At 41.9% G+C, this 21,044-nt stretch overlaps 1 protein-coding gene across 3 annotated transcripts in view; it reads right to left on the reverse strand.

Annotated features, from left to right (window-relative positions):
* Positions 1 to 21,044, reverse strand: part of arel1 (apoptosis resistant E3 ubiquitin protein ligase 1) — a 78,931-nt gene that overhangs the window by 10,814 nt on the left and 47,073 nt on the right. For all 3 annotated transcript variants that reach the window (XM_048537006.2, XM_059649040.1, XM_048537005.2), the window contains exons 11-21: positions 20,365 to 20,442; positions 19,065 to 19,206; positions 18,018 to 18,139; positions 17,650 to 17,725; positions 16,442 to 16,551; positions 14,590 to 14,769; positions 13,081 to 13,206; positions 8,204 to 8,333; positions 6,600 to 6,658; positions 3,914 to 4,003; positions 3,269 to 3,444 (exon numbers count right to left, since the gene is read on the reverse strand). In XM_048537006.2, the coding sequence (XP_048392963.1) occupies positions 3,269 to 3,444; positions 3,914 to 4,003; positions 6,600 to 6,658; positions 8,204 to 8,333; positions 13,081 to 13,206; positions 14,590 to 14,769; positions 16,442 to 16,551; positions 17,650 to 17,725; positions 18,018 to 18,139; positions 19,065 to 19,206; positions 20,365 to 20,442 (1,289 nt within the window). The remainder of the gene's footprint in view (positions 1 to 3,268; positions 3,445 to 3,913; positions 4,004 to 6,599; positions 6,659 to 8,203; positions 8,334 to 13,080; positions 13,207 to 14,589; positions 14,770 to 16,441; positions 16,552 to 17,649; positions 17,726 to 18,017; positions 18,140 to 19,064; positions 19,207 to 20,364; positions 20,443 to 21,044) is intronic.

Genomic DNA, 21,044 nt, shown 5'->3' on the forward strand with positions numbered 1-21,044 from the left:
GAATAAACTTTCATCAGAGGCATTGCATCAAAGGCCTATATTGAAACCACTGAAGAATTATCACAGAGAAAGGGGCCAATCAGCTAGAAATGGGAGAAAGGCTCACTGCTCATTTCTTATCCCACATTCTAGCACCTGGCCAGTTGCTCCTCAAATCCAGGCACTCTTGAAATCAGTTGAGGGTTTCTACCTTGTTTGCCCTCCCCAAAGGTGCCATCTTACACTCTGTCTGTTTGAATTCCATCTACCACTTTTCCAACCACTCAATCAAATGATTGATATCATTCTATAGTCAACAGCAAGCTGTTCGCTATCAGCAATGTGGCCAACTTTTGCAACAACTGCAGATTTCCAAATCCACATTCAAATCCAAATCACTGATATATACAAGGGACTCAGCACTGAGCCTATGAAACATGGATGTGAGTTTGCTCGCTGAGCTGGAAGGTTAGTTTTCAGACGTTTCATCACCATTCTAGGTAACATCATCAGTGAGCCTCTGAGGAAGCGCTGGTGTTATGTCCCGCTTTCTATTTATCTGGTTAGGTTTCCTTGGGTTGGTGATGTCATTTCCTGCATTGGTGATGTACTCGCCAGCACCTATGAAACATCCCTGGAAATTGCTTTATCCAAATATTATCCTTTATTTTCTGTCACTGAACCAATTATGGATCCAATTTACAGATAATGGGAACTGCAGATGCTGGAGAATCCAAGATAACGAAGTGTGTAGCTGGATGAACACAGCAGGCCAAGCAGCATCTCAGGAGCACTCTCTGATGAAAGGTCTAGGCCCAAAACGTCAGCTTTTGTGCTCCTGAGATGCTGCTTGGCCTGCTGTGTTCATCCATCTTCACACTTTGTTATCTTGGATCCAATTTATCACATTTTCAAGTACCATGAGACCCAAGAAATAGCTATACTGAGACTTAGTTGTCTGTTCCTATTCCTATCTCACGTTCCTCATGCATTATGCACTTTCCTAAAAACCTTGTCTACATCTATGCTCCTATGAAAAAAAAGAGGGGAACAATTCTTTCTCCCCACACCCCCTCTCATTACCGACTACTGTTGCTACTGGTGCCCCAAGCTCAGCCCCAAGCCCTAGGGTTTCTGCTATTGAAAAAGCAATTTCAATCACGTACTACACTTCATAACTTTTGCTCATCTGAGAAGTGGTGCCTGCAGCATTTATGAGGCTGGTGTGGCAACCTCATGGGATTAGTAAACTACATTAATGGGGCTAGAGTTCAAATTTTAAGAATTTTGACTATCTTATTCATGATTATGACTTGATGTCACTGTTGAAGTTACAATTACTGAATCCCTACAGTGTGGAAAGAGGCCATCCATCCCATTGACTCTGCGTGCACACTCCGAAGAGCATTCCTCCCAGGCTCCGCCTACCCTGTACCCTGCATTTACCATAGCTAATTCACCTAACTTGCACATCCCTGGACACTTCTGGGTAATTTAGCATGGCCAATTCATGTAAATTGCATATGCTTGGACAAGTTGGTGGATTTGAATCTGTTGATCAATCTGGAATTGGAAACTGGCCTCGGTAAAGGTAGCAATGAAACTACTCATTAATTGTCATTAAAGTAAAACACTTGGTTTGCTCATGTCCTTGAAAGGAAGGAGGTCTGCTTTCTTTACCTAGTCCAGATTACATGCTACTACCGACCTACAGCAATGCGGGTTGGCTTTTAATTTTCTCTAGAATGGCCTAACAATCCACTCAGTTCAAGGGCAATTAGGGCTGAACAACAATTGCTGGCTTTGCCAGCAACACCCACATCCCATGAAAGAAGAAAAATAGCGCAGAAACAGGAAATCGGCCATTCAGCCCATTGAGTCTGCTCCACTATTCAATGCAATCACAGTCAATCTATATCTAAATTTTATCCAGCCACCTTGGCTCCGTGTATGTTTGAATGCCTTTCTGTCCTGCAATGATTTGTCAATCTCAGGCTTTTTAAGCTATTTGTGGAGTTAAGCTCTCTGTGGCAGTGTGTTTCACATTTCCACCAGCCTGCTTGCCAACAGAAGACAGCGAGTGGTAGTAGAAGGAAAATATTCTGCCTGGAAGTCAGTGGTGAGTGGAGTTCCACAGGGCTCTGTCCTTGGGCCTCTACTGTTTGTAATTTTTATTAATGACTTGGACGAGGGAATTGAAGGATGGGTCAGCAAGTTTGCAGACGACACAAAGGTCGGAGGTGTCGTTGACAGTGTAGAGGGCTGTTGTAGGCTGCAGCGGGACATTGACAGGATGCAGAGATGGGCTGAGAGGTGGCAGATGGAGTTCAACCTGGATAAATGCGAGGTGATGCATTTTGGAAGGTCGAATTTGAAAGCTGAGTACAGGATTAAGGATAGGATTCTTGGCAGCGTGGAGGAACAGAGGGATCTTGGTGTGCAGATACATAGATCCCTTAAAATGGCCACCCAAGTGGACAGGGTTGTTAAGAAAGCATATGGTGTTTTGGCTTTCATTAACAGGGGGATTGAGTTTAAGAGCCGTGAGATCTTGTTGCAGCTCTATAAAACTTTGGTTAGACCGCACTTGGAATACTGCGTCCAGTTCTGGGCGCCCTATTATAGGAAAGATGTGGATGCTTTGGAGAGGGTTCAGAGGAGGTTTACCAGGATGCTGCCTGGACTGGAGGGCTTATCTTATGAAGAGAGGTTGACTGAGCTCGGTCTCTTTTCATTGGAGAAAAGGAGGAGGAGAGGGGACCTAATTGAGGTATACAAGATAATAAGAGGCATAGATAGAGTTGATAGCCAGAGACTATTTCCCAGGGCAGAAATGGCTAGCACGAGGAGTCATAGTTTTAAGCTGGTTGGTGGAAAGTATAGAGGGGATGTCAGAGGCATGCTCTTTACGCAGAGAGTTGTGAGAGCATGGAATGCGTTGCCAGCAGTTGTGGAAGCAAGGTCATTGGGGTCATTTAAGAGACTGCTGGACATGTATATGGTCACAGAAATTTGAGGGTGCATACATGAGGATCAATGGTCGGCACAACATTGTGGGCTGAAGGGCCTGTTCTGTGCTGTACTGTTCTATGTTCTATGTCCTATGTTCTAAGTGTTTTCTAACTTTAGATGAGGAGGTAGTTCTTCGGGCATAGAATTGAGTGGGTGCAAAGAAGCGCACAGTGCCATTTTCAGTGGCTGGAAAAAAAAAGAGAACACCAGGAGAAAACGTAAATGCCATATGCACGCAACTTCAGCCCAGCAGTATTCCCTTTGCCTAGCTACTTACCAAGTATGGGCCGTGGGCAAGGTATTCTGTGTAGGTGCTGCTATGATCTGAAAAGATGGGCACATTGCCACAAATCCTCCTGGAGGGAGTTGGGAAGACCCGGTTGTGAACTGCAACAATCGAGCAAGCTCTTCCTGTGTAAAACTGGACACTACAGTCCAGAACCACTTCATTACCTGTGGGTAGGGTGGGGGAGCAGGGAGAGAAACAGTAGAGTTTTAAGAATTTTGAATATCTTATTCAAAATTATGATTTGATTTGATGTCACTATTCTGGCTGCAGTGCCTGGACAGCAAAGCTCCTGAATGAGAGACTCGCTATTCATCGAGCATGACAATTAAAAACTATGTGTCATTCCACTGACATGGAGAACTCTCCCCATCATCCGACATACAAATGGAAGCAAAACTTACCCCATTTCAGATGATTGCTATAATAAACATTTGTAAATGGTGAATTTAGTAGTTAAAAGCTTGTTCTGATGAAATAAAGAATGTACACCCAAAGCATTTTTTGCTGCTAAACATTTCAAACATTTTGCATTTCATGAAAAAAACCCTTTGTTTGTTTCCAATACTGAAAGCCCTGAGCTGTACCAACATCCCCGGTAATAAGATCCACAATTTGTCATTCTCTCTGGTTTACCTTCTCTCGGAAGTGCCAGGTCCCTCCAACAATGACAGCATGGGTCTTGAAATCAGGTACATTGATGTTGCCAGTCCCACACATCAACAGCTGGAGGTCAGAATTTAACAATCAGAATCAAAGCAAGTTTCATTAACATGCAAAAAAAAATTAAGGGTAAGGGTCAGGGTCAGGGAAAAGATACCAGTGGGAGATTGGAAAATATTTTCCAGTCTCAGTATTGAGGGGTGCACAGTAAGAGAGTAGGCTAGTGCTTAGAAAGAAATAGGGAAACAAATGGTGGGAATAGTATAATTAAAGATGACAAGTTCACATAGTCTGTTGCCATTATAACCGTAGGCATTGGAATTTATAATTGAAAAAGTTGGCAGCTGTTTGGAAATGAAAACGTTGTATGATTTGTTACATAACGTGTTCTGTATCTCAGAGAACAGCTTCAAAAGCGGTTAGAAGAAATACCTGGTGAAAGAACTGCTACAATTCAGTGACAAAAGGCATAATTGTAAATGCTGATAATCTGAAGAAAACGTAGAAGCATTCGAAAGAGAAAGAAAAGCTACTGTTTCAAATGAAACACTGCCTGTTTCTTTCCAAAACCACTGACATTCATTGCGTATTTCCTGCTTTCAGCTGGAGGATCTCAGTATCACATCAAATACAGGATTTGAACTCATGGCTGAAAACAGAGAAGCTGCAACTTACAAGCTTAGGGTGATTTGGATAAAGGATATGCTGAGAAAGTGATGACAGCACTCCTGGGATTTTTGAAGAGCAGGCATAAATAGGTTGGAAAAAAATGAAATAAGATACAAGTAGTAAGATGACTGAATTTAGCTTGTCACTCATTATATGAATATTTCTAAGAGCCTAGGCACATCTCAATAGAAAAACATAAAAACGGCCCAAAAGAAGGAGAAACAAACTAATTCATTCTGTTTGCTTGTGACAGAAAATTTTCAAAGACCTTGTTGGATTAAATTACTGGGAATGAAGCTTCATCCATAAAGACACATGAGATGGGAACAGTGAGGGAGACAGCCCCATTAACTTGTCTGTCTCCTCTTCCACCTATCTTCTCCTCTATCCATCTTTGATCCGCCTCCCCCCCTCTCCCTATTTCAGAACCCTCTCCCCATCCCCCTTTTCAGATGAAGGGTCTAGGCCTGAAACGTCAGCTTTTGTGCTCCTAAAATGCTGCTCGGCTTGCTGAGTTCATCCAGCTCCACACTGCTTCCTTACAGAATGTTAGGTTTGCATATTCACTCAGTATTCTAACTTTCTGCTACACATCAATTTTGCACTGTTCCACTGCAGGATTAGAATCCAACTGCAAACAAACTAGCTTGCATTCAAAGATCTGGTAGTGCAGTGCAAGTTTCCCTCACAGTGTATCAGAGCATGTCTGAACAGGTTGATTTTTATATACACAAACAGAACATTCCAGGTGCAATAGTACCATCTAGTGGTACTAGGAGACTAGAATGAAGTTTGCTTCATAATCATCACAGCAGAAATCTAAGACAAGAGGATAAAAACTGGTGACCAAAAAAAGAGAATACAGGCATGGAGTACTTTCTAAATGGTGAGAAAATTCATAAAGCAAAAGTACAAAGGGATCTGGGAATGTTGGTCCAGGATTCTCTAAAGGTTAACTTGCAGGTAGAGTCCATGATTAAGAAAGCGAATGTAATGTTGTCGTTTATCTCAAGAGGGTTGGAATATAAAAGCAGTGATGTGCTCCTGAGACTTTATAAAGATCTAGTTAGGCCCCATTTAGAATACTGTCCAATTTTGAGTCCCACACCTCAGGAAGGACATACTGGTGCTGGAGCGTGTCCAGCGGAGATTCACATGGATGATCCCTGGAATGGTAGGTTTAAACGTACAATGAATGGCTAAGGATCCAGGGATTGTATTCATTAGAGTTTAGAAGGTTGAGGGGAGATCTAATAGAAACTTACAAGATAACGTATGGCTTAGAACGGGTGGACGCTGGGGAGTTGTGGACCTGTGGGCACAGCCTTAGAATTAGAGGGGGTAAATTTAAAACGGAAATGAGGAGACATTTCTTCAGCCAGAGACTGGTGGGCCTCTGGAATTCATTGCCACAGAGTGCAGTGGAGGCCGGGACGTTTGATGCCTTCAAGGCAGAGATCGATAAATTCTTGATCTCAAGGAATCAAGGGCTACGGGGAAGAGTGCAGGGAAGTGGAATTGAAATGCCCGTCAGCCATAATTAAATGGCAGAGTGGACTCGATGGGCCAAATGGCCTTACTTCCATTCCTATGTCTTATGGTCTTATTTCACAGATTGTCCAAAAGGCCAGATCCAAATGGTGAGCAACTTTAAGCAGTGATGTTCAAGGTTTTCTTCAGGTTCTGGCTGTTTATGAGGATATACGAAAGAAAGTTACCCAGGCTTCCTGACAAATGCATATCTTTGCACCGAGATAAATTTCCCAAAATCTTGGCTTAAAGGCAAAGTCACAAACAATTTTCCCTGTAAAGTCCATGCTCAACTATACAGCAACCAGAAAGATGTAGGATGTTCACAATTTGTTCGCTTTAAGATATCACACGTGCATAGTGGTGCAAAAAAGGTGGTATAATGAATGCGAAAAAACATTTAGAGGCAACATTAGTCACAAATATTATTAAATGAGTCACTTTATAAGCTGTTACATACCTCCAACTCATTTTCATCAAATATAGCGAGATGATTTTCTGGAATCAACTCATTCAAGCCTGTATAAACAGAAAAAAAACACAAGCTGGCATTTAAAAAAGCTGCATTAATTCATGTTCCCTTTTTTAAACAGTAAAACAAACTGTGAAAATAATTAATTAGGCGGGGAACAGTGCTCTGTGATGTCCTGAAGGCATGAAAGGTTTAACAATTCCAACTTTGTTCTTCCTTTTTGTATTTTTATTCCACTGTTCTTTGTCTGCATGGATGATCGCTTGTTGATGTTGAAGCTACATCCTTCTCCTAAATCACTGTCATTGCCCTAACAAACATCCTTTTAAGCAAATTAATCATAGAAGGGAGGTGATGCTGCACTGTCTATTCTAAATTGCCTTTCCTCTCCCTTCTCAATGTATCCATTTCAAGTGAGAGTAGTGACTTAAAATCATGACACTCTGAAAGTGGCTGACAAAAGTGTCTCCATCTCTTTGGCATAGCTGATTCAGAGTCAGACACAGTATTTAAGTATTCATGAGGCTTTCAGAATTGACACTACACTTAGAACGTAGAATGTAGAACAGAGAACAGTACAGCACAGTATCAGTCCTTCGGCCCACCATGTTGTGCTGACATATTATCCTACTAAGATCAATCTAACCTGCATATTCTACATTTTACTATCCTCTATGTGCCCATCCAAGAGTCGCTTAAAAGTCTCTAAATTATCTGACTCCATTATCACTGCCGACAGCGCATTCCACATGCCCACCACTCTCTGAATGTGCGCCCAGGATTGAGGAGACAGCAGCTCCTGGATTAAAAGAAACATTTGCTACCTGCCTGCCCTAATATGTAGATCACAAATATTTATAGAACTCTCTTGTAATATGTGTCTTCACAAAATTTTTACAATTAGTTTTATTTTCCCTTTGGAAGAAATCTCTCATTTCTCATGTCAGTTTACTTTTATCAAGGCAAAGTTTACTGTGGCTCAAAATGCATGGACGTCAACTCAGAAGAGAGAAAGTGAATACAATTTAGATTGAACTACTTCACACAAGTTGTTAAAAGAATGCAAAAACAGAAGTTGCTGGAAAAGCTGAGCAGGTCTGGAAGCAGTAAACATCTGCCCGACCTGATGATCTTTTCCAGCAACTTCAGTTTTTGTTCCTGATTTACAGCATCTGCAGTTCTTTCAGTTTTTATTTGATAAACAAGTGGATTGGACTATCCTAGAACACAAAGACGGTTCACATGGTGGTCAGCATCAACAGTATGTCGTCCTCAAAATAAAGGTGGTTTATCAGAGATGACTGTCTTACATCTCTCAGCAGACACCGGCAAAAGCCAGGACCATGTTGCTTTCTCCTGAGAAGTCTGTTGGCAAGCTCATGGGGACTAGAACAAAAATGTTATTGTATAAGCAAAAAAAAAGGAAATATTAGGTCATGAACAAAGGGCAAAGGGCAATCTCAGGTCCTTGTGTCAAACATTATGATCACGTTTTGGCTACTTTAAAAAAAAACAGGATTCCACAACAAAGATATATTCTGGCTTCATTTCTATTGACTTTCCATCACTACTCACTAGGAGCAGTATCATACCTTTAAGGAAATACTCCACTTCTTGCCGCACCTGACTGGCCAATCTGTACTGTGCTAACATGTTCAAGTAGAATATCTTGTTGTCATTGGTTACTGGTATCTGTGCACCTCCAGCTATCAGCTCTATAACCTGAAAGGATAGAAAATGAACAAATCTCAAAGTAGTCACCTAAGAAAGAATATGTGGAACCTCTTCCCTTCTTTGGCCCAGTTGGTGCTAATTCGAGGATTCTGTGTCACTTCCAAAGTACTAGGATAAGGTGCTGGGAGGGAGAATTAGCCAGAAGTTAAGATTCAAGTCAGAACCCACAACGTAGATACACAACAGGATTCATAAAAGCATGTTTCATCATCTAAGGAACTGATTAAAATAAGGTCTCGCAAATACAGTAATCTCAGAATGAAGTGATAATACTTATACCCAAGTGACCGTCATTCAAAAATCACGTCTGTAAAAGTTAGCAACAGAAGCAAAAACAAGAAATCCACTGCTTATGTTCTATGCCTTTAGATACAACACAAGGTAAGAACAATCAAGTTAAAAATTACTTCAGTTGGGACTAGTAGCTATAATTTGTTACAGCCAGTCTGAAGGATGACAGAATGAAACTCCACAAAAGAAAACCAGGCTCAGGTGGGGCAGATAACACCCAATTGGCCTCACCCTCATGATCTTTCCCCATGCTCCACACTTAACAAGTCCCTGTTGCAAGTTACCACGTTTGCACTTGTTTAGCAGTCTAAGTCAGAATTTTCTGTTTAACTTCTTTTCATTTGCTCATGGAATGTGGCCATCATTGGCTGGGCCAGTATTTATTGCCCATTGCTACTTGCCCTAGAGGTGGTGGTGGTGCACCTCTACATCTGCTACCCTTGCCCTTCTTGGTGGTAAAGGTCATGCATTGCAGAGGGCCACCTTGATGAATTGCTTATAGCACACTGTGTAGACACTACACGCAGATGCCATTGGGCATTGTTGGTGAAGGAAGTTGAATGTTGAATTTTGTGGATGCTGTCCCAATCAAACAAGCTGATTTGTCCTGGATTGTGTCAGCTTAAGCATTGTTGAAGTTACATTCATCCAGGCAAACGGGAATATTCAATCACAACACTTGTAAATGCTGGACAAGCACTGGGAGTCAGGTGGTGAATTACACACCAGAATTCCTAGCCACTGACCTGTTCTTGATTCCCACAATGAGAGGATTCAGTTAATTGTAATATTATTAAACATCAAGGAGCATTGGCTAGACTTGCTCTTGTTGGAGATGGTCATTGCCTGGACTTGTGGTGTGAATGTTAGCTCAGACAACACCGGCTGGCTGTGATTTAGGTCGCTGCATTTGAACATAGGAGCGAAGCCAATTCCGGAGGACAAACCTTCAGTAATACTGTTGGAATATTATCACAGCCCACAACCTTTGCAATATCCCATATTAACAGCTGTTTCTTGACATCTTTAATGCTGCAGTCAATTCTTCTTAGCTGTATGGCTGCACATGCAGGCAACTGCTCCAATAATTTCACACAGCAAACAGTGTCAGCCAATCTCAAAGTCCTGCTGTACATGAGACTTGAGGCTCGCAGAGCTGGTAAGGAAATTACACTGAATGCCGGTGGTGGTTGTATTAGATGTATTTGTCATTTCTTTCAGAAGATGGATGCAAATACTTCAGCCTTCTCTCTTGAGTTTATGTGTTCAACTCGCCTATTGTTGAAGATGGAGATATTTATGAGTCTCCACCTCCTGTAGTGTCTACTAACATTCATGACCAGACGTGGCAGGACTGCAGAGATTAGATCTGACAGGGCTAAGCAATCCCTTGACCAACCTATCTACAGCACGCTGTTTCCACTGCTTGGCATGCTTTTAGTATTATGCGTCAGCTTCGCCAGGATGACATCTCAATTTTAGGTATACTTGGTGCTGTCAGTTGCATGACCTCCTGCACTCTTCACTGAACCGGGTTTAATGGTAATGATTAGTTGGGGGGGGCGGGGGGGGGGGTGGTGGTGGTTGGCGCTGGTGGTGAAGAGAGAATTATGCTATCGTATGAGGCTGCAGACAGTGGTTATTAATACTTGAACAAGATACAGAAACTGGGCTACTCAGCTGTTCAAGCCTGTTCCACTATTCAATCAGATCATGGCTGACTTGACTTTAATCCCTTTTCTACATTCCTGCGTACCTCTTTTGTAATCAAAAATCTGTCAGCCTCTGCCTTAAAATATTTAAGAATTTTACATCCCTTACCTTTTGAGGAAGGAAATTCCAAAAACACTTAACACAAAATAAAATCCTCATCTCTATTTTAAATTGGAGACCTGTTATTTTAAAACTACGGCCTCAATTTTAGATCCTTCCATATCTACATGAAGGCTTCTTAGAATCTTATATATTTCAATTAAACATCTCTGACTATAGAAGGAAACTCCAGAGGATACAGGTCTAGCCTGTCTAAATTTTCCAGATATTAGTGTAGTACATCTTCTCAGAACTGCTTCCTACATTTTAACATCCTTACATGGTACAGTGACCAGTATGATACACAGTACTATACAATTATATACAGTCTCACCAATACCTTGTATAACTGAAGCACAACCTCCCTATTCAGGTTTTCAATTCCCCTCAGAAGACATAACATTCTGTCAGTTAGAAATTTACCTTACTGGAAAACCTCAGCAGATCTGGCAGCATCTGTGCAAAGAAATTAAAGTTAACGTTTCAGGTCAAGTGAGCATTCCTCATTACTGATGGTAGCTAGGAAAATGTTGGTTGACATGCAGAAGATAGGGTGGCGGTGGCAGGGGGTGTCGGGGAAAGGAGTAAATGATGGGTGGGGATATATCCCAAAAGAGAGAGAGAGAGAGAGAGAGAGAGAGAGAGAGAGAGAGAGAGAGAGAGAGAGAGAGAGAGAGAGAGAGAGAGAGAGAGAGAGAGAGAGAGAGAGAGAGAGAGAGAGAAGAACGGTTCAACAGACAAAAGGAGAGAATAACGATCTAGCTAGGAAGATGAATAGCTATTAATGGAGACTATTAGTGGCTATTAAACAGCAGACTGTGTGAATGCAACATAAAGTGTGAAGCTGGATGAACACAGCAGGCCAAGCAGCATCTCAGGAGCACAAAAGCTGACGTTTCGGGCCTAGACCCATCAGAGAGGGGGATGGGGAGGGGGTTTTGGAATAAATAGGGACAGAGGGAGAGGCATACTGAAGATGGAGAGAAAAGAAGATAGGTGAAGAGGAGAGTATAGGTGGGGAGGTAGGGAGGGGATAGGTCAGTCCAGGGAAGACAGACAGGTCAAGGAGGCGGGATGAGGTTAGCAGGTAGGAGATGGAAGTGTGGCTTGAGGTGGGAGGTAGGGATGGGTGAAAGGAAGAACAGGTTAGGGAAGTGGAGACAGGCTGGGCTGGTTTTGGGATGCAGTGGGGGAAGGGGAGATTTTGAAGCTTGTGAAGTCCACATTGATACCATTGGGCTGCAGGGTTCCCAAGCGGAATAGGAGTTGCTGTTCCTGCAACCTTCGGGTGCCATCATTGTGGCACTGCAGGAGGCCCACGATGGACATGTTGTCTGAGGAATGGAAGGGAGAGTTAAAATGGTTCGCAACTGGGAGGTGCAGTTGTTTATTGAGAACTGATCGGAGGTGTTCTGCAAAGCGGTCCCCAAGCCTCCGCTTGGTTTCTTCAATGTAGAGGTAGCCACACCGGGTACAATGGATACAGTATACCACAATGGCAGATGTGCAGGTGAGCATCTGCTTAATATGGAAAGTCATCTTGGGGCCTGGGATGGGGGTCAGGGAGGTGGTGTGGGGGCAAGTTGCAGGGGAAGGTGCTGGGTGTGGTGGGGTTGGAGGGCAGTGTGGAGCGAACAAGGGAGTCACGGAGAGAGAGTGGTCTCTCCAGAAGGCAGAGAAGGGTGGGGATAGAAAAATGGCTTGGGTGGTGGGGTCGGATAGTAGATGGCGGAAGTGTCGGAGGATGATGCGTTGTATCTGGGAGGTTGGTGGGGTGGTATGTGAGAACGAGGGGGATTCTCTTGGGGGGGGGGGGGGCGGGGTGTGAGGGATGTGTTGCGGAAATGTGGGAGACGCGGTCAAGGGCGTCCTCGACCACTGTGGGGGGGGAAGTTGCGGTCCTTGAAGTACGTGGACATCTGGGATGCGTGGGAGTGAATTCAACACTCGGTGTTTGGGGTTGGGTAAAGACATGGGAGAGCTGAAGCCCAAAGCTATTGAACTCAATAATGAGTCCAGAAGGCTGTAAAAAGGTCCCTAGGCAGAATATGAGCTGTTGTTCTTCCAATTTGTGCTCAGCTTTGCTGGAACACTGCAACAAGCCAGAGACAGATATTGGCCAGGAAACAGGGTGGTGTATTAAAGTGACAGGCATCTGACGTTCAGGGTCTTTTTTGCACACAGAATGCAAGTGTACTGCAAAGCGTTCACCCAGTCTATGCTTCAATTCCCCAGTGTAGAGGAGGCCACATGGTGAGAGCAAACGCAATAGACTGGATTCTGTGAAGTGCAGGTAAAGTATTGCTTCACCTGGAAGGTATGTTTGGGCCTTTGGATACCGAGGAGGGAGAAAGTAAATGTACAGGTGTTACACCTTCTGTGGTTACAACAGAAGGTGCCATGAGGTGTGGCAGTTCTTTTGGTTTTTATTCTGTCAGTTATGTCTGTTCAATATTTGACCAATTTGGCTTAGTGGTAGTGCTGTATACAAGACGGAGAATATCCTCAACGAAAAGAAAGGACTTTACCTCTTCACCTGATCTCTAGCCATTGAGCGGTTAACATTAGTCAGCAACATGGCATAACATAAGACTTTATTCAGGTCTAAACAAGTCAAGTTCTTGAACACTACCTTCTCCAAACGTCCCGACTTGTCGTATTTTTCCTCAGCGAAAACGAGGTCCATTTCACTCACATCATTTTTCAAGATGTAACATACTTTACTCTTGTAGAATTCTGGATCATCTGTTGCAAAATACTGCAAGCAGAGGGGACAGGACAGAGATGGTTCATAAACTGTAATCACACAAGCAACATTTTGGCACTCGGGAAAGGAATAAAGACATGAACAGTGAAAATGCTATTTCATACCCCTTTCTGGGCCATTGACACTATTACAAGGGCAAATTTCAGATTTCTTTTTCTCTCCTATTAACGTGAGCAGTGCCCTACATTTCTAATCTGTGCCAACATCCAGCCAGTAGGTAATGGATTAGTCAGATAAAATATAGAGTATAAAGTATCGAACAAGAAACCTACCATTAAAACCCAGATAGGTTTCCAACAGACCATCCATTGTATTTTCAAGTTTCATGGACTTCAGCAATTTAAGCAGAAATTCAAGATTACATTTCTGCACAACTGACAAAAAGCTTTCTTACACTAATGCTCTCAACTGATGTTTCACTTAGTCCCCGAATAATCTGTAGCTGCACCCTTGAGACAACTATTTGTTTCAATGGTATCTGAAAACAATTTAAGCATGCAGAAAGAATTGAGAGAAAGGAAATCCAATCAAGTGCAGTGTCAGAATGAAAAAGCCTGCCTTGCAAACATCACGTGGGTCTGAGTTTTGGCAGCACGGAGAGAAAGCAGAGTTAACAACATCAGGCCCAGTGACCCTTCTTCAGAACGGTTCTCTGTTAACTATTTTCTCTTCACAGATGATGCCAGGCCTGCTGAGTTTTTCCACAAATTGCTGATTTTGCTTTTGATTTCCAGCATCTGTAGTTTTCCTTGTTTGTTTAGGCCTGAGTTTTGTTGGACTTAGGAGGGATGGTGAAGTAGAGTGAATGGGCATTGGTGCTGGTGGATGAAGAGAAGAAATAAAAAGGAGACAAATGAGACACTATACCACTGCACAACAAATCACTGTTGGCCAACTCAAATTCTTTGTGAGCTTAAAGTGCTGGAGAAATGCAACTGGCCTGGTAGCATCTGTGGAAAAAGAACAGAATTACCACTGAGTCCCATGACTTTGTTGGAATGAAGAACCACCACTGGACTTGAAACTGTATCCCTTTCCTGCTGATGCAGACTAATCTGAGCATTTCTCCAGCAATTTCTGTTTTCTTTTCATTTCAGATTGCCAGCATCCATAGTGTTTTGTATTTTAAACTGAAAACGTGTTTATATCAAGTTGAGTATGATTTTCAGATTGACCTCAAACAAAGTACAAAAATACTACGGATGCTACGAATATGAAATAAAAGTAGTAAACGTTGGAAAATATTCAGTCTGTCAGGGACAGTGTTCATATTTCAGACCAATGACCGTTCAGTGTTTCACTGTAACGTCTGATTAAATATCAAAGTGTATTCAAAGGCCACAAAGTGCACATTAACTAATAAACCCTCATTACCTTATAGTGCATCCGGAGTCCAATAATTTGTGCCAAGAACGAACGAGTAAAGCGTGCACAAACTAGCTGTTTGTAAGCGCCACCCTGAGCAGATTCATACAAACACTTCCCAACTATTTTTCCTGCAAACTCATACAATTTTAGTCGAAGATGAGGTGATCGGTCTGGGTTCGGGTGTACCTAGACAACCAAACAAAACAATTCACTTAATCATTTTGAAAATATAGTTTGTACAATATAAAGATATGCTCAACAATATGTAAATAGTAGACTCTATATGCAGACTGAAGTTGGTACTTCCTACCCCAAAGAGAAATGGCCAGGCCTGTACTTTTTGAGAAGTACGTTATGCAACCTCAGGATTTCTCAAAAGTGCTTCATATATCTTTGCAGCTTAGTCACAATTATGGGGAAATGTGGCAACTAGTCTGCATAAACACAGCTTTGTTAAAGACAGTTCTATGATATTAGGTGAAAAAGAAATAGTAACCAGATAAACTGGAGAATTCCCCATCTCTTCTTCAAGCAGTGGCATGAGATCTTGTACATCCACAAGAGAAGGAAAATTGAAACTGTTATCATTGCCTTTGAAAGACAATAAAAAGCTGCCTCTGTACCTCACTGCAGTGGCTGCTTAGATTATGTGCACAGCACTGGAAGGGCACTGAAATTCATAGTCTTCTGAATAAGAGGCAGAGGCAGAGTCTAACTACTGAGCCAAGACTGGCACCTGCATTTCGCCATGCAAGCATATTCTAATTACTATGAAACAATGATCAGATTACTGAACTCCTTCACTTCTAAAACACAAATTCAGATAAATATTTTGAAAAAATTTGGCAGCCTTTGAAGAAGAATCACTTTAAATTCACCACAATGGACTGCTAGAGTTAGCAAAGATGGGCTTTCACAGCAATATTCACCATAGGAATTCAGCTTTTGCAGCATTATGTAATAACAGAATCATGGAATCCCCAGAATCATGGAAATAGGCCATTTAGCCCAACATGTCCACACTGAATCTCCAATGAGCATCCCATCCAGAGCCATCCCCCTTTACCCTATAACCCTGGATTTCCCACTGCTAATCCACCTAATTTACACATCCCTAGACACAATGGACAATTTAGCATGGCCAATCCACCTGACATGCACATCTTTGGACAATGGGAGGAAACCAGAGCACCTGGAGGAACCCCACCCAGACGCAGGAAGAAAGTACAAATTCCACACAGATAGTCGCCCAAAGCTAGAACTGAATCCGGGGCTCTGGTGCCGTGAAGCAACAGCGCTAACCACTGAGCCACCAAACCACTATGCTGCCCCATGATGCAGCACATTGTTCTCAAATATTGAGGAGATCAGTCTTCAAATTCCTACATTGTAGAAAAGGCCATTTGGCCCGTTGAGTCTGCACCGACACTCCAAAGAGCATCACACCCGCATCCAATTCCTCGTAACTCCACATTTCCCATGGCAAATCCACCTAGCCTGCACATGACTGGACACTACGTGGCAATTTAGCATGGCCGATCCGCCTAACTTGCGCAACTGAGGGTTGTAGGAGGAAACCAGAGTGCCCAGAGGAAACCTACACAGGCACAGGGAGAACATGCAAACTCCACACAGACAGTCACCTAAGGTTGGCATTGAGCCCAAGTCCCTGCAGCCGTGAGGCAGCAGGGCTAACCACTCTGCTACCATGCCATGCTAAATCTCCCCTTCTCTAACACATTTAATTAGCACTACTCCCCCAGAAAGAAAGAATATTTTCTTGGCATTTAATGAGTAATTTACCAGAAACTAAAATTAAGTCTTACTATGGCAAATATTAAGTGAAATTTATACTCACCAATCCCTGGTTATTGTCACTGAAATGCATGAACAGACCATTGCTATGATCAAAGAGTGCTTTACACATCAACTCAAACCACTCCCTGCGTGGGCCACCCCAGTCCAATGCTGAAACAATATACAAATACATCCTTAGATGCCTCCAATATTATCCTCCTGAAGTAAAGTTATTGCCCTTTATAATGACATTGACATTTCTTCAAGAGATATAGTGTCAAGATTAGGAAATTGATCTGCACACAAAGAATGATCAACGTACAGGAGAAAAAAAGAGAGAGAGTGAAAATCACAAAATTGTAAAGATACAATTATTGCAATGGGAGCTAGTTGAGGTTCATTTTGGAGTAGCAAGTTAATGAACTGATTGGCATCCCTCAAAGGCAATTATCATGTGATCTTGCATCAAAATGCTTTGGATATTGATCAAACAGGAAAATACAACTTGGACAAATTCAAGTTGAATTAAGTCAGCTATGTAGACAATTACTGAATAAAGAAACGTGGCTGCAAAAGCAAGTTTTGGCAGATGCACAAACAAGCCACACAGGAGCCCAGACCTCGATTCCCTTCTGTTCTTGCAGGCACAATCTCTCCCCCACCCCCACTGGACTTCAATAACTTACAGTTTTTACCTTTTCCCAGTTCTGTTGGAAGGTCACTTCTTTGACATGTTAATCCTGTTCTCACTCTCCAGAAATGCAGCCTGAACTGCTAAGTATTTCCAGCATGTACTGTATTTTGCTTTAGTGTAGGTAAGCAGTGAGTCAGCTGGCCCACTCTTGTGCTGTTTGTACCCAGTATTTATACAGCAGCATGTGTATAGATACAGCAGCAGGTTTCTCAAGGCTGGAGATTGTGCATACAGGATACAGGAAACAGAAGAGTGCAGGAACTAACATTCATTCTCACCAATATAGCAATTTATGGCCCTAATGTTTTTCTTACTGCAACGCCACTAATCTGTGCCATTTGGGGCTTTGGGTTAAATCCCGAGAGAGGCCATCAAAAGATAAATCTCTCAAGGCATCTAGTTTCTGAGAAACCCAAAGTTATCCAAAGAAACCAAGTAAAATTTCAGTCATATCAATATATCATCGCAGCCTACATTTGTCAAACTTAGAACAATTAAGTTTTACAGCAAATAGGATTTGCCCCATTAAAGCATATAGCACCCTTGGAAAATGTTGACACGTCTTTAGTACTGACCTTCTTCATCCTGAAAAATCACCTCAAAATTCTTGCTCCAATCAGAGACGGAGAAGTTTCTTGTGGCTTTCAGGGACTATTAGGATGCAGAAATCAAACAAAAAAGGCAAAATGGAATTTTAATTACAATTACTCTGGAATTGAAACTAGTCAAGATACATGCTGGACCGGATTCTTAAAATTACAATGCTCACTTGACTGCTGATTGCCTGAGGTTACACATTAACAGAACTCTAAGGTGGGAAACAAAACTAAATGGCCCAAATTAAAAAGAGTACTTTATTTCTGGAGACTACTGTTTTAATAATAGGCCATTAATTATCAGAAGAGGTAGACTGGCAATAACCCAGGGAGCACATTAAACTCACCGACTCAAGGAAACTGTGACGGCTGACTTTAAGTACAATCTTTGTATGTGATCGTTTCATGTGCATTTGACGAAGTTCTCGCTGAAAGAAATTCACTTTGTCTTGGAAAGTTTCAGAACCACCTGTGAAGTGATATGGTAACAAACCACAAGATCATTTTTGTACCTACAGTGTACTAAGCTGATCGATCACAAACAATAAAGCTAAGAATAAATTGCTGCGATTATCCCAAAAAGGATGCATAATATGTACTAAAATTCCTGAGGTAGACAGCTGAGCCTCCATTTAATGTTTCATCTAAAGAACATCTGACAATAAAACGTGACTCTTTATGATGCCTAAAGTACCGGTTTGGAATATGTGTTCAACTTCTGCAGTTAGAACAATTTAAAATAATAGTACATGGCTGGTAATAATTCCTAATGGCCAAGTTACAACATATGGCAAATGCATATAAAGGATCATGGTAGGTGATTGTTTTAGAATCTCGAATGTCTGAAGCAATTCCACATAAGATACTTGACACCAAGAATATTTACAAAAGGAGTGAGAGAGAACTGCAATGATAGAAGACAGCCGAACACAAAGGAACATGAGAAATAAACTGCCAATTGATCTCAATAAAACCCAAACTTTTATTTATATTTCAAACAAACATACAGGATCTCCTTTCCTTAAATAGGTCTCTCATGTCCAATTTTATTTTGCAGTCCTGAGGCAATGGGACAAACATAACTCAATTCAGCTACAAGAAGATTCAAAATGTCTTGGATGCCAATAGTTTTTCCCCTTTGCATCCTAATAAACTGCCTGGCCACCAATTGGCATCTTCTCAAAACTCCTTTTCTGCCTGACCCGATTTGCCACATGAGAAATCAGGAACAGAATTCGCATCCGAGTAGTGCTTGGCAGGGTTCTGATAACTGTGTTTGCTCTTTAGCTGTCCAGTTCAAACCATTTCCCTAAAAGTTTACATCAATTTTTTTCTCTCTCGTGTACAACATTTACATATCAGACAAGTACAGTTGTTGAAGCTTTAGTCCTTACCAATGTTCTTATGTAAGAAACGAATGAATGTTGCTGCCATGGTGTTCCTTTCTTTGCAACTAAGTTCCACAGGAGGTTGTATCCCATCATCCACCACTAACGTGAGGAACTTATGCACTGGATCCAGACTGTGGTAGTAAAACTGAAGATAAAAAGATAATTTTTTTTCCCCCCAATCAATCCCTCCTCTTCACCTCTCTGAACTCTGTTGAGATTATTGATGCCTGTAGAGACTCTACACTTAGTCGTATTTAAGCAAACTGACAAGAAAATACACTGCACACTCATGGAGGATCACTGACTATCAAAGCAGTCAATCTTCATTTACAGTGGCAGACTGTTTAAGTCAGAGTGAAAGGTGTGGAGAATCAGAATCGAATTGGCTCCATCTTTACTGGGTGCCTACATACTGTAGCAAGCCAACAAAAGCGTTCTGGACTGTGATTAGGACCATTAATGCTAGTTAATTCTTCCTGTTGGTCTGTAGCAGAGATTAATTGTAGAACCTTCCTGTAGCTTTAGCGGAGATTAGTTAAGTCTTAGTAATTAAACAGATAGTTCTTGTCAATAGAAATTTACAGTACACATGGTATATTTTGGGAGGTTATGTTACAGCTGTATAGGGTCTGGTGAGGCCACACATGGATAACTGTATGAAGTTTTGGTCTCCCTACATGAGAAAGGACATACTGGTGCTGGAGGTGGTGCAGAGAACATTCACTAGGTTGATGCTTGGGTTGAGAAGTTTGGTTTATGAGGAAAGATTGAGTACACGGATTACATTCATTGCAATTTAGAAAAATCGGGGGGGGGGGGGAAGATCTCATAGAAACATATCAATTCTCTTGATAATTTTAGAAGATAAAAGCAGGGAGTATGTTTCCACTGACAGGTGAAACTAGAACAAAAGAGCACAGCCTCAAAATTAGGAGATTTAGAACTAATTGAGGAGGAACTTTTTCACACAAAAGGGTTGTGAAACTGAAATTCTTTGCCCACTGAAGTAGTTGTGGCTTCCTTATTGAAGATTTTTAAAGCTAAGGCGGATAATTTTTTTGAACAATAAAGGAAGTAAGGGTTATGGTGAGAGGATGAGTAAGTGGATCTGAGGCCACGAAAAGATCAGCCATGATCTAATCGAATGGCGGAATGAGTTCGAAGGGCCAGATGGCCTACTCCTGCTTCTAGTCCTTATGCTCTTAGCCCACTGTTTTCTCTTGGCCCTACTGCAGAGTAGCTAAACATCTATTGAACGTTGTTTCCCGTCCACCAAAAACTCATTGTTGAATAAAAGACCTACCTTTGTTCCTGGACACACTCTGCAAGTAAAAAGTCTCCAGGGGATGATTTTCAGATAAAACTCCTTCACTGAGAATTGCTGGAAAATAAATGTTCTTTTTACTGTTCAGTTTACATCAGCTGCTGAGTATATTAATTTTAATTTTTTCAGTTTTAACTTCAACTGTTGCAGTCATAGGTAAAGGATAAGAATACTACATGCTCCCAAATAATGCCTTTCAGCCTTCAGCGGCATTGCTCAGCTCAATAGAAATGTACAAGAAAGAAAACTGGCTGTGAAATAAGGGGTGACAGCAATTAACGGTGTCAAGAGAAAAATAAAATCAAATGGCTCCTGACTTGTGTATCACCCCTCACGGATGTATGCACACACAAAGGTACAAAGTGAGGATGCAGTCGTATTAAGCTTCAAAGGCCTTGACAGTTAGATAGGAACAACAGGCTAATAGCGAGTTGAGAAGATTTGCAGCTCAGGTTGAGGTTCTGGATGGGAGTTTGCTCGCTGAGCTGGAAGGTTAGTTTTCAGACATTTCATCACCATTCTAGGTAACATTAGTGAGCCTCTGATGAAGCGCTGGTGTTAGAAAGCGGGACATAACAGCAGCGCTTCATCAGAGGCTCACTGATGATGTTACGTAGAATGGTGAGGAAACGTCTGAAAACCTTCCAGCTCAGCGAGCA

Source organism: Stegostoma tigrinum, chromosome 10 (genome assembly GCF_030684315.1).
Source record: "Stegostoma tigrinum isolate sSteTig4 chromosome 10, sSteTig4.hap1, whole genome shotgun sequence".
NCBI classification, from domain to species: Eukaryota; Metazoa; Chordata; class Chondrichthyes; order Orectolobiformes; family Stegostomatidae; genus Stegostoma; species Stegostoma tigrinum.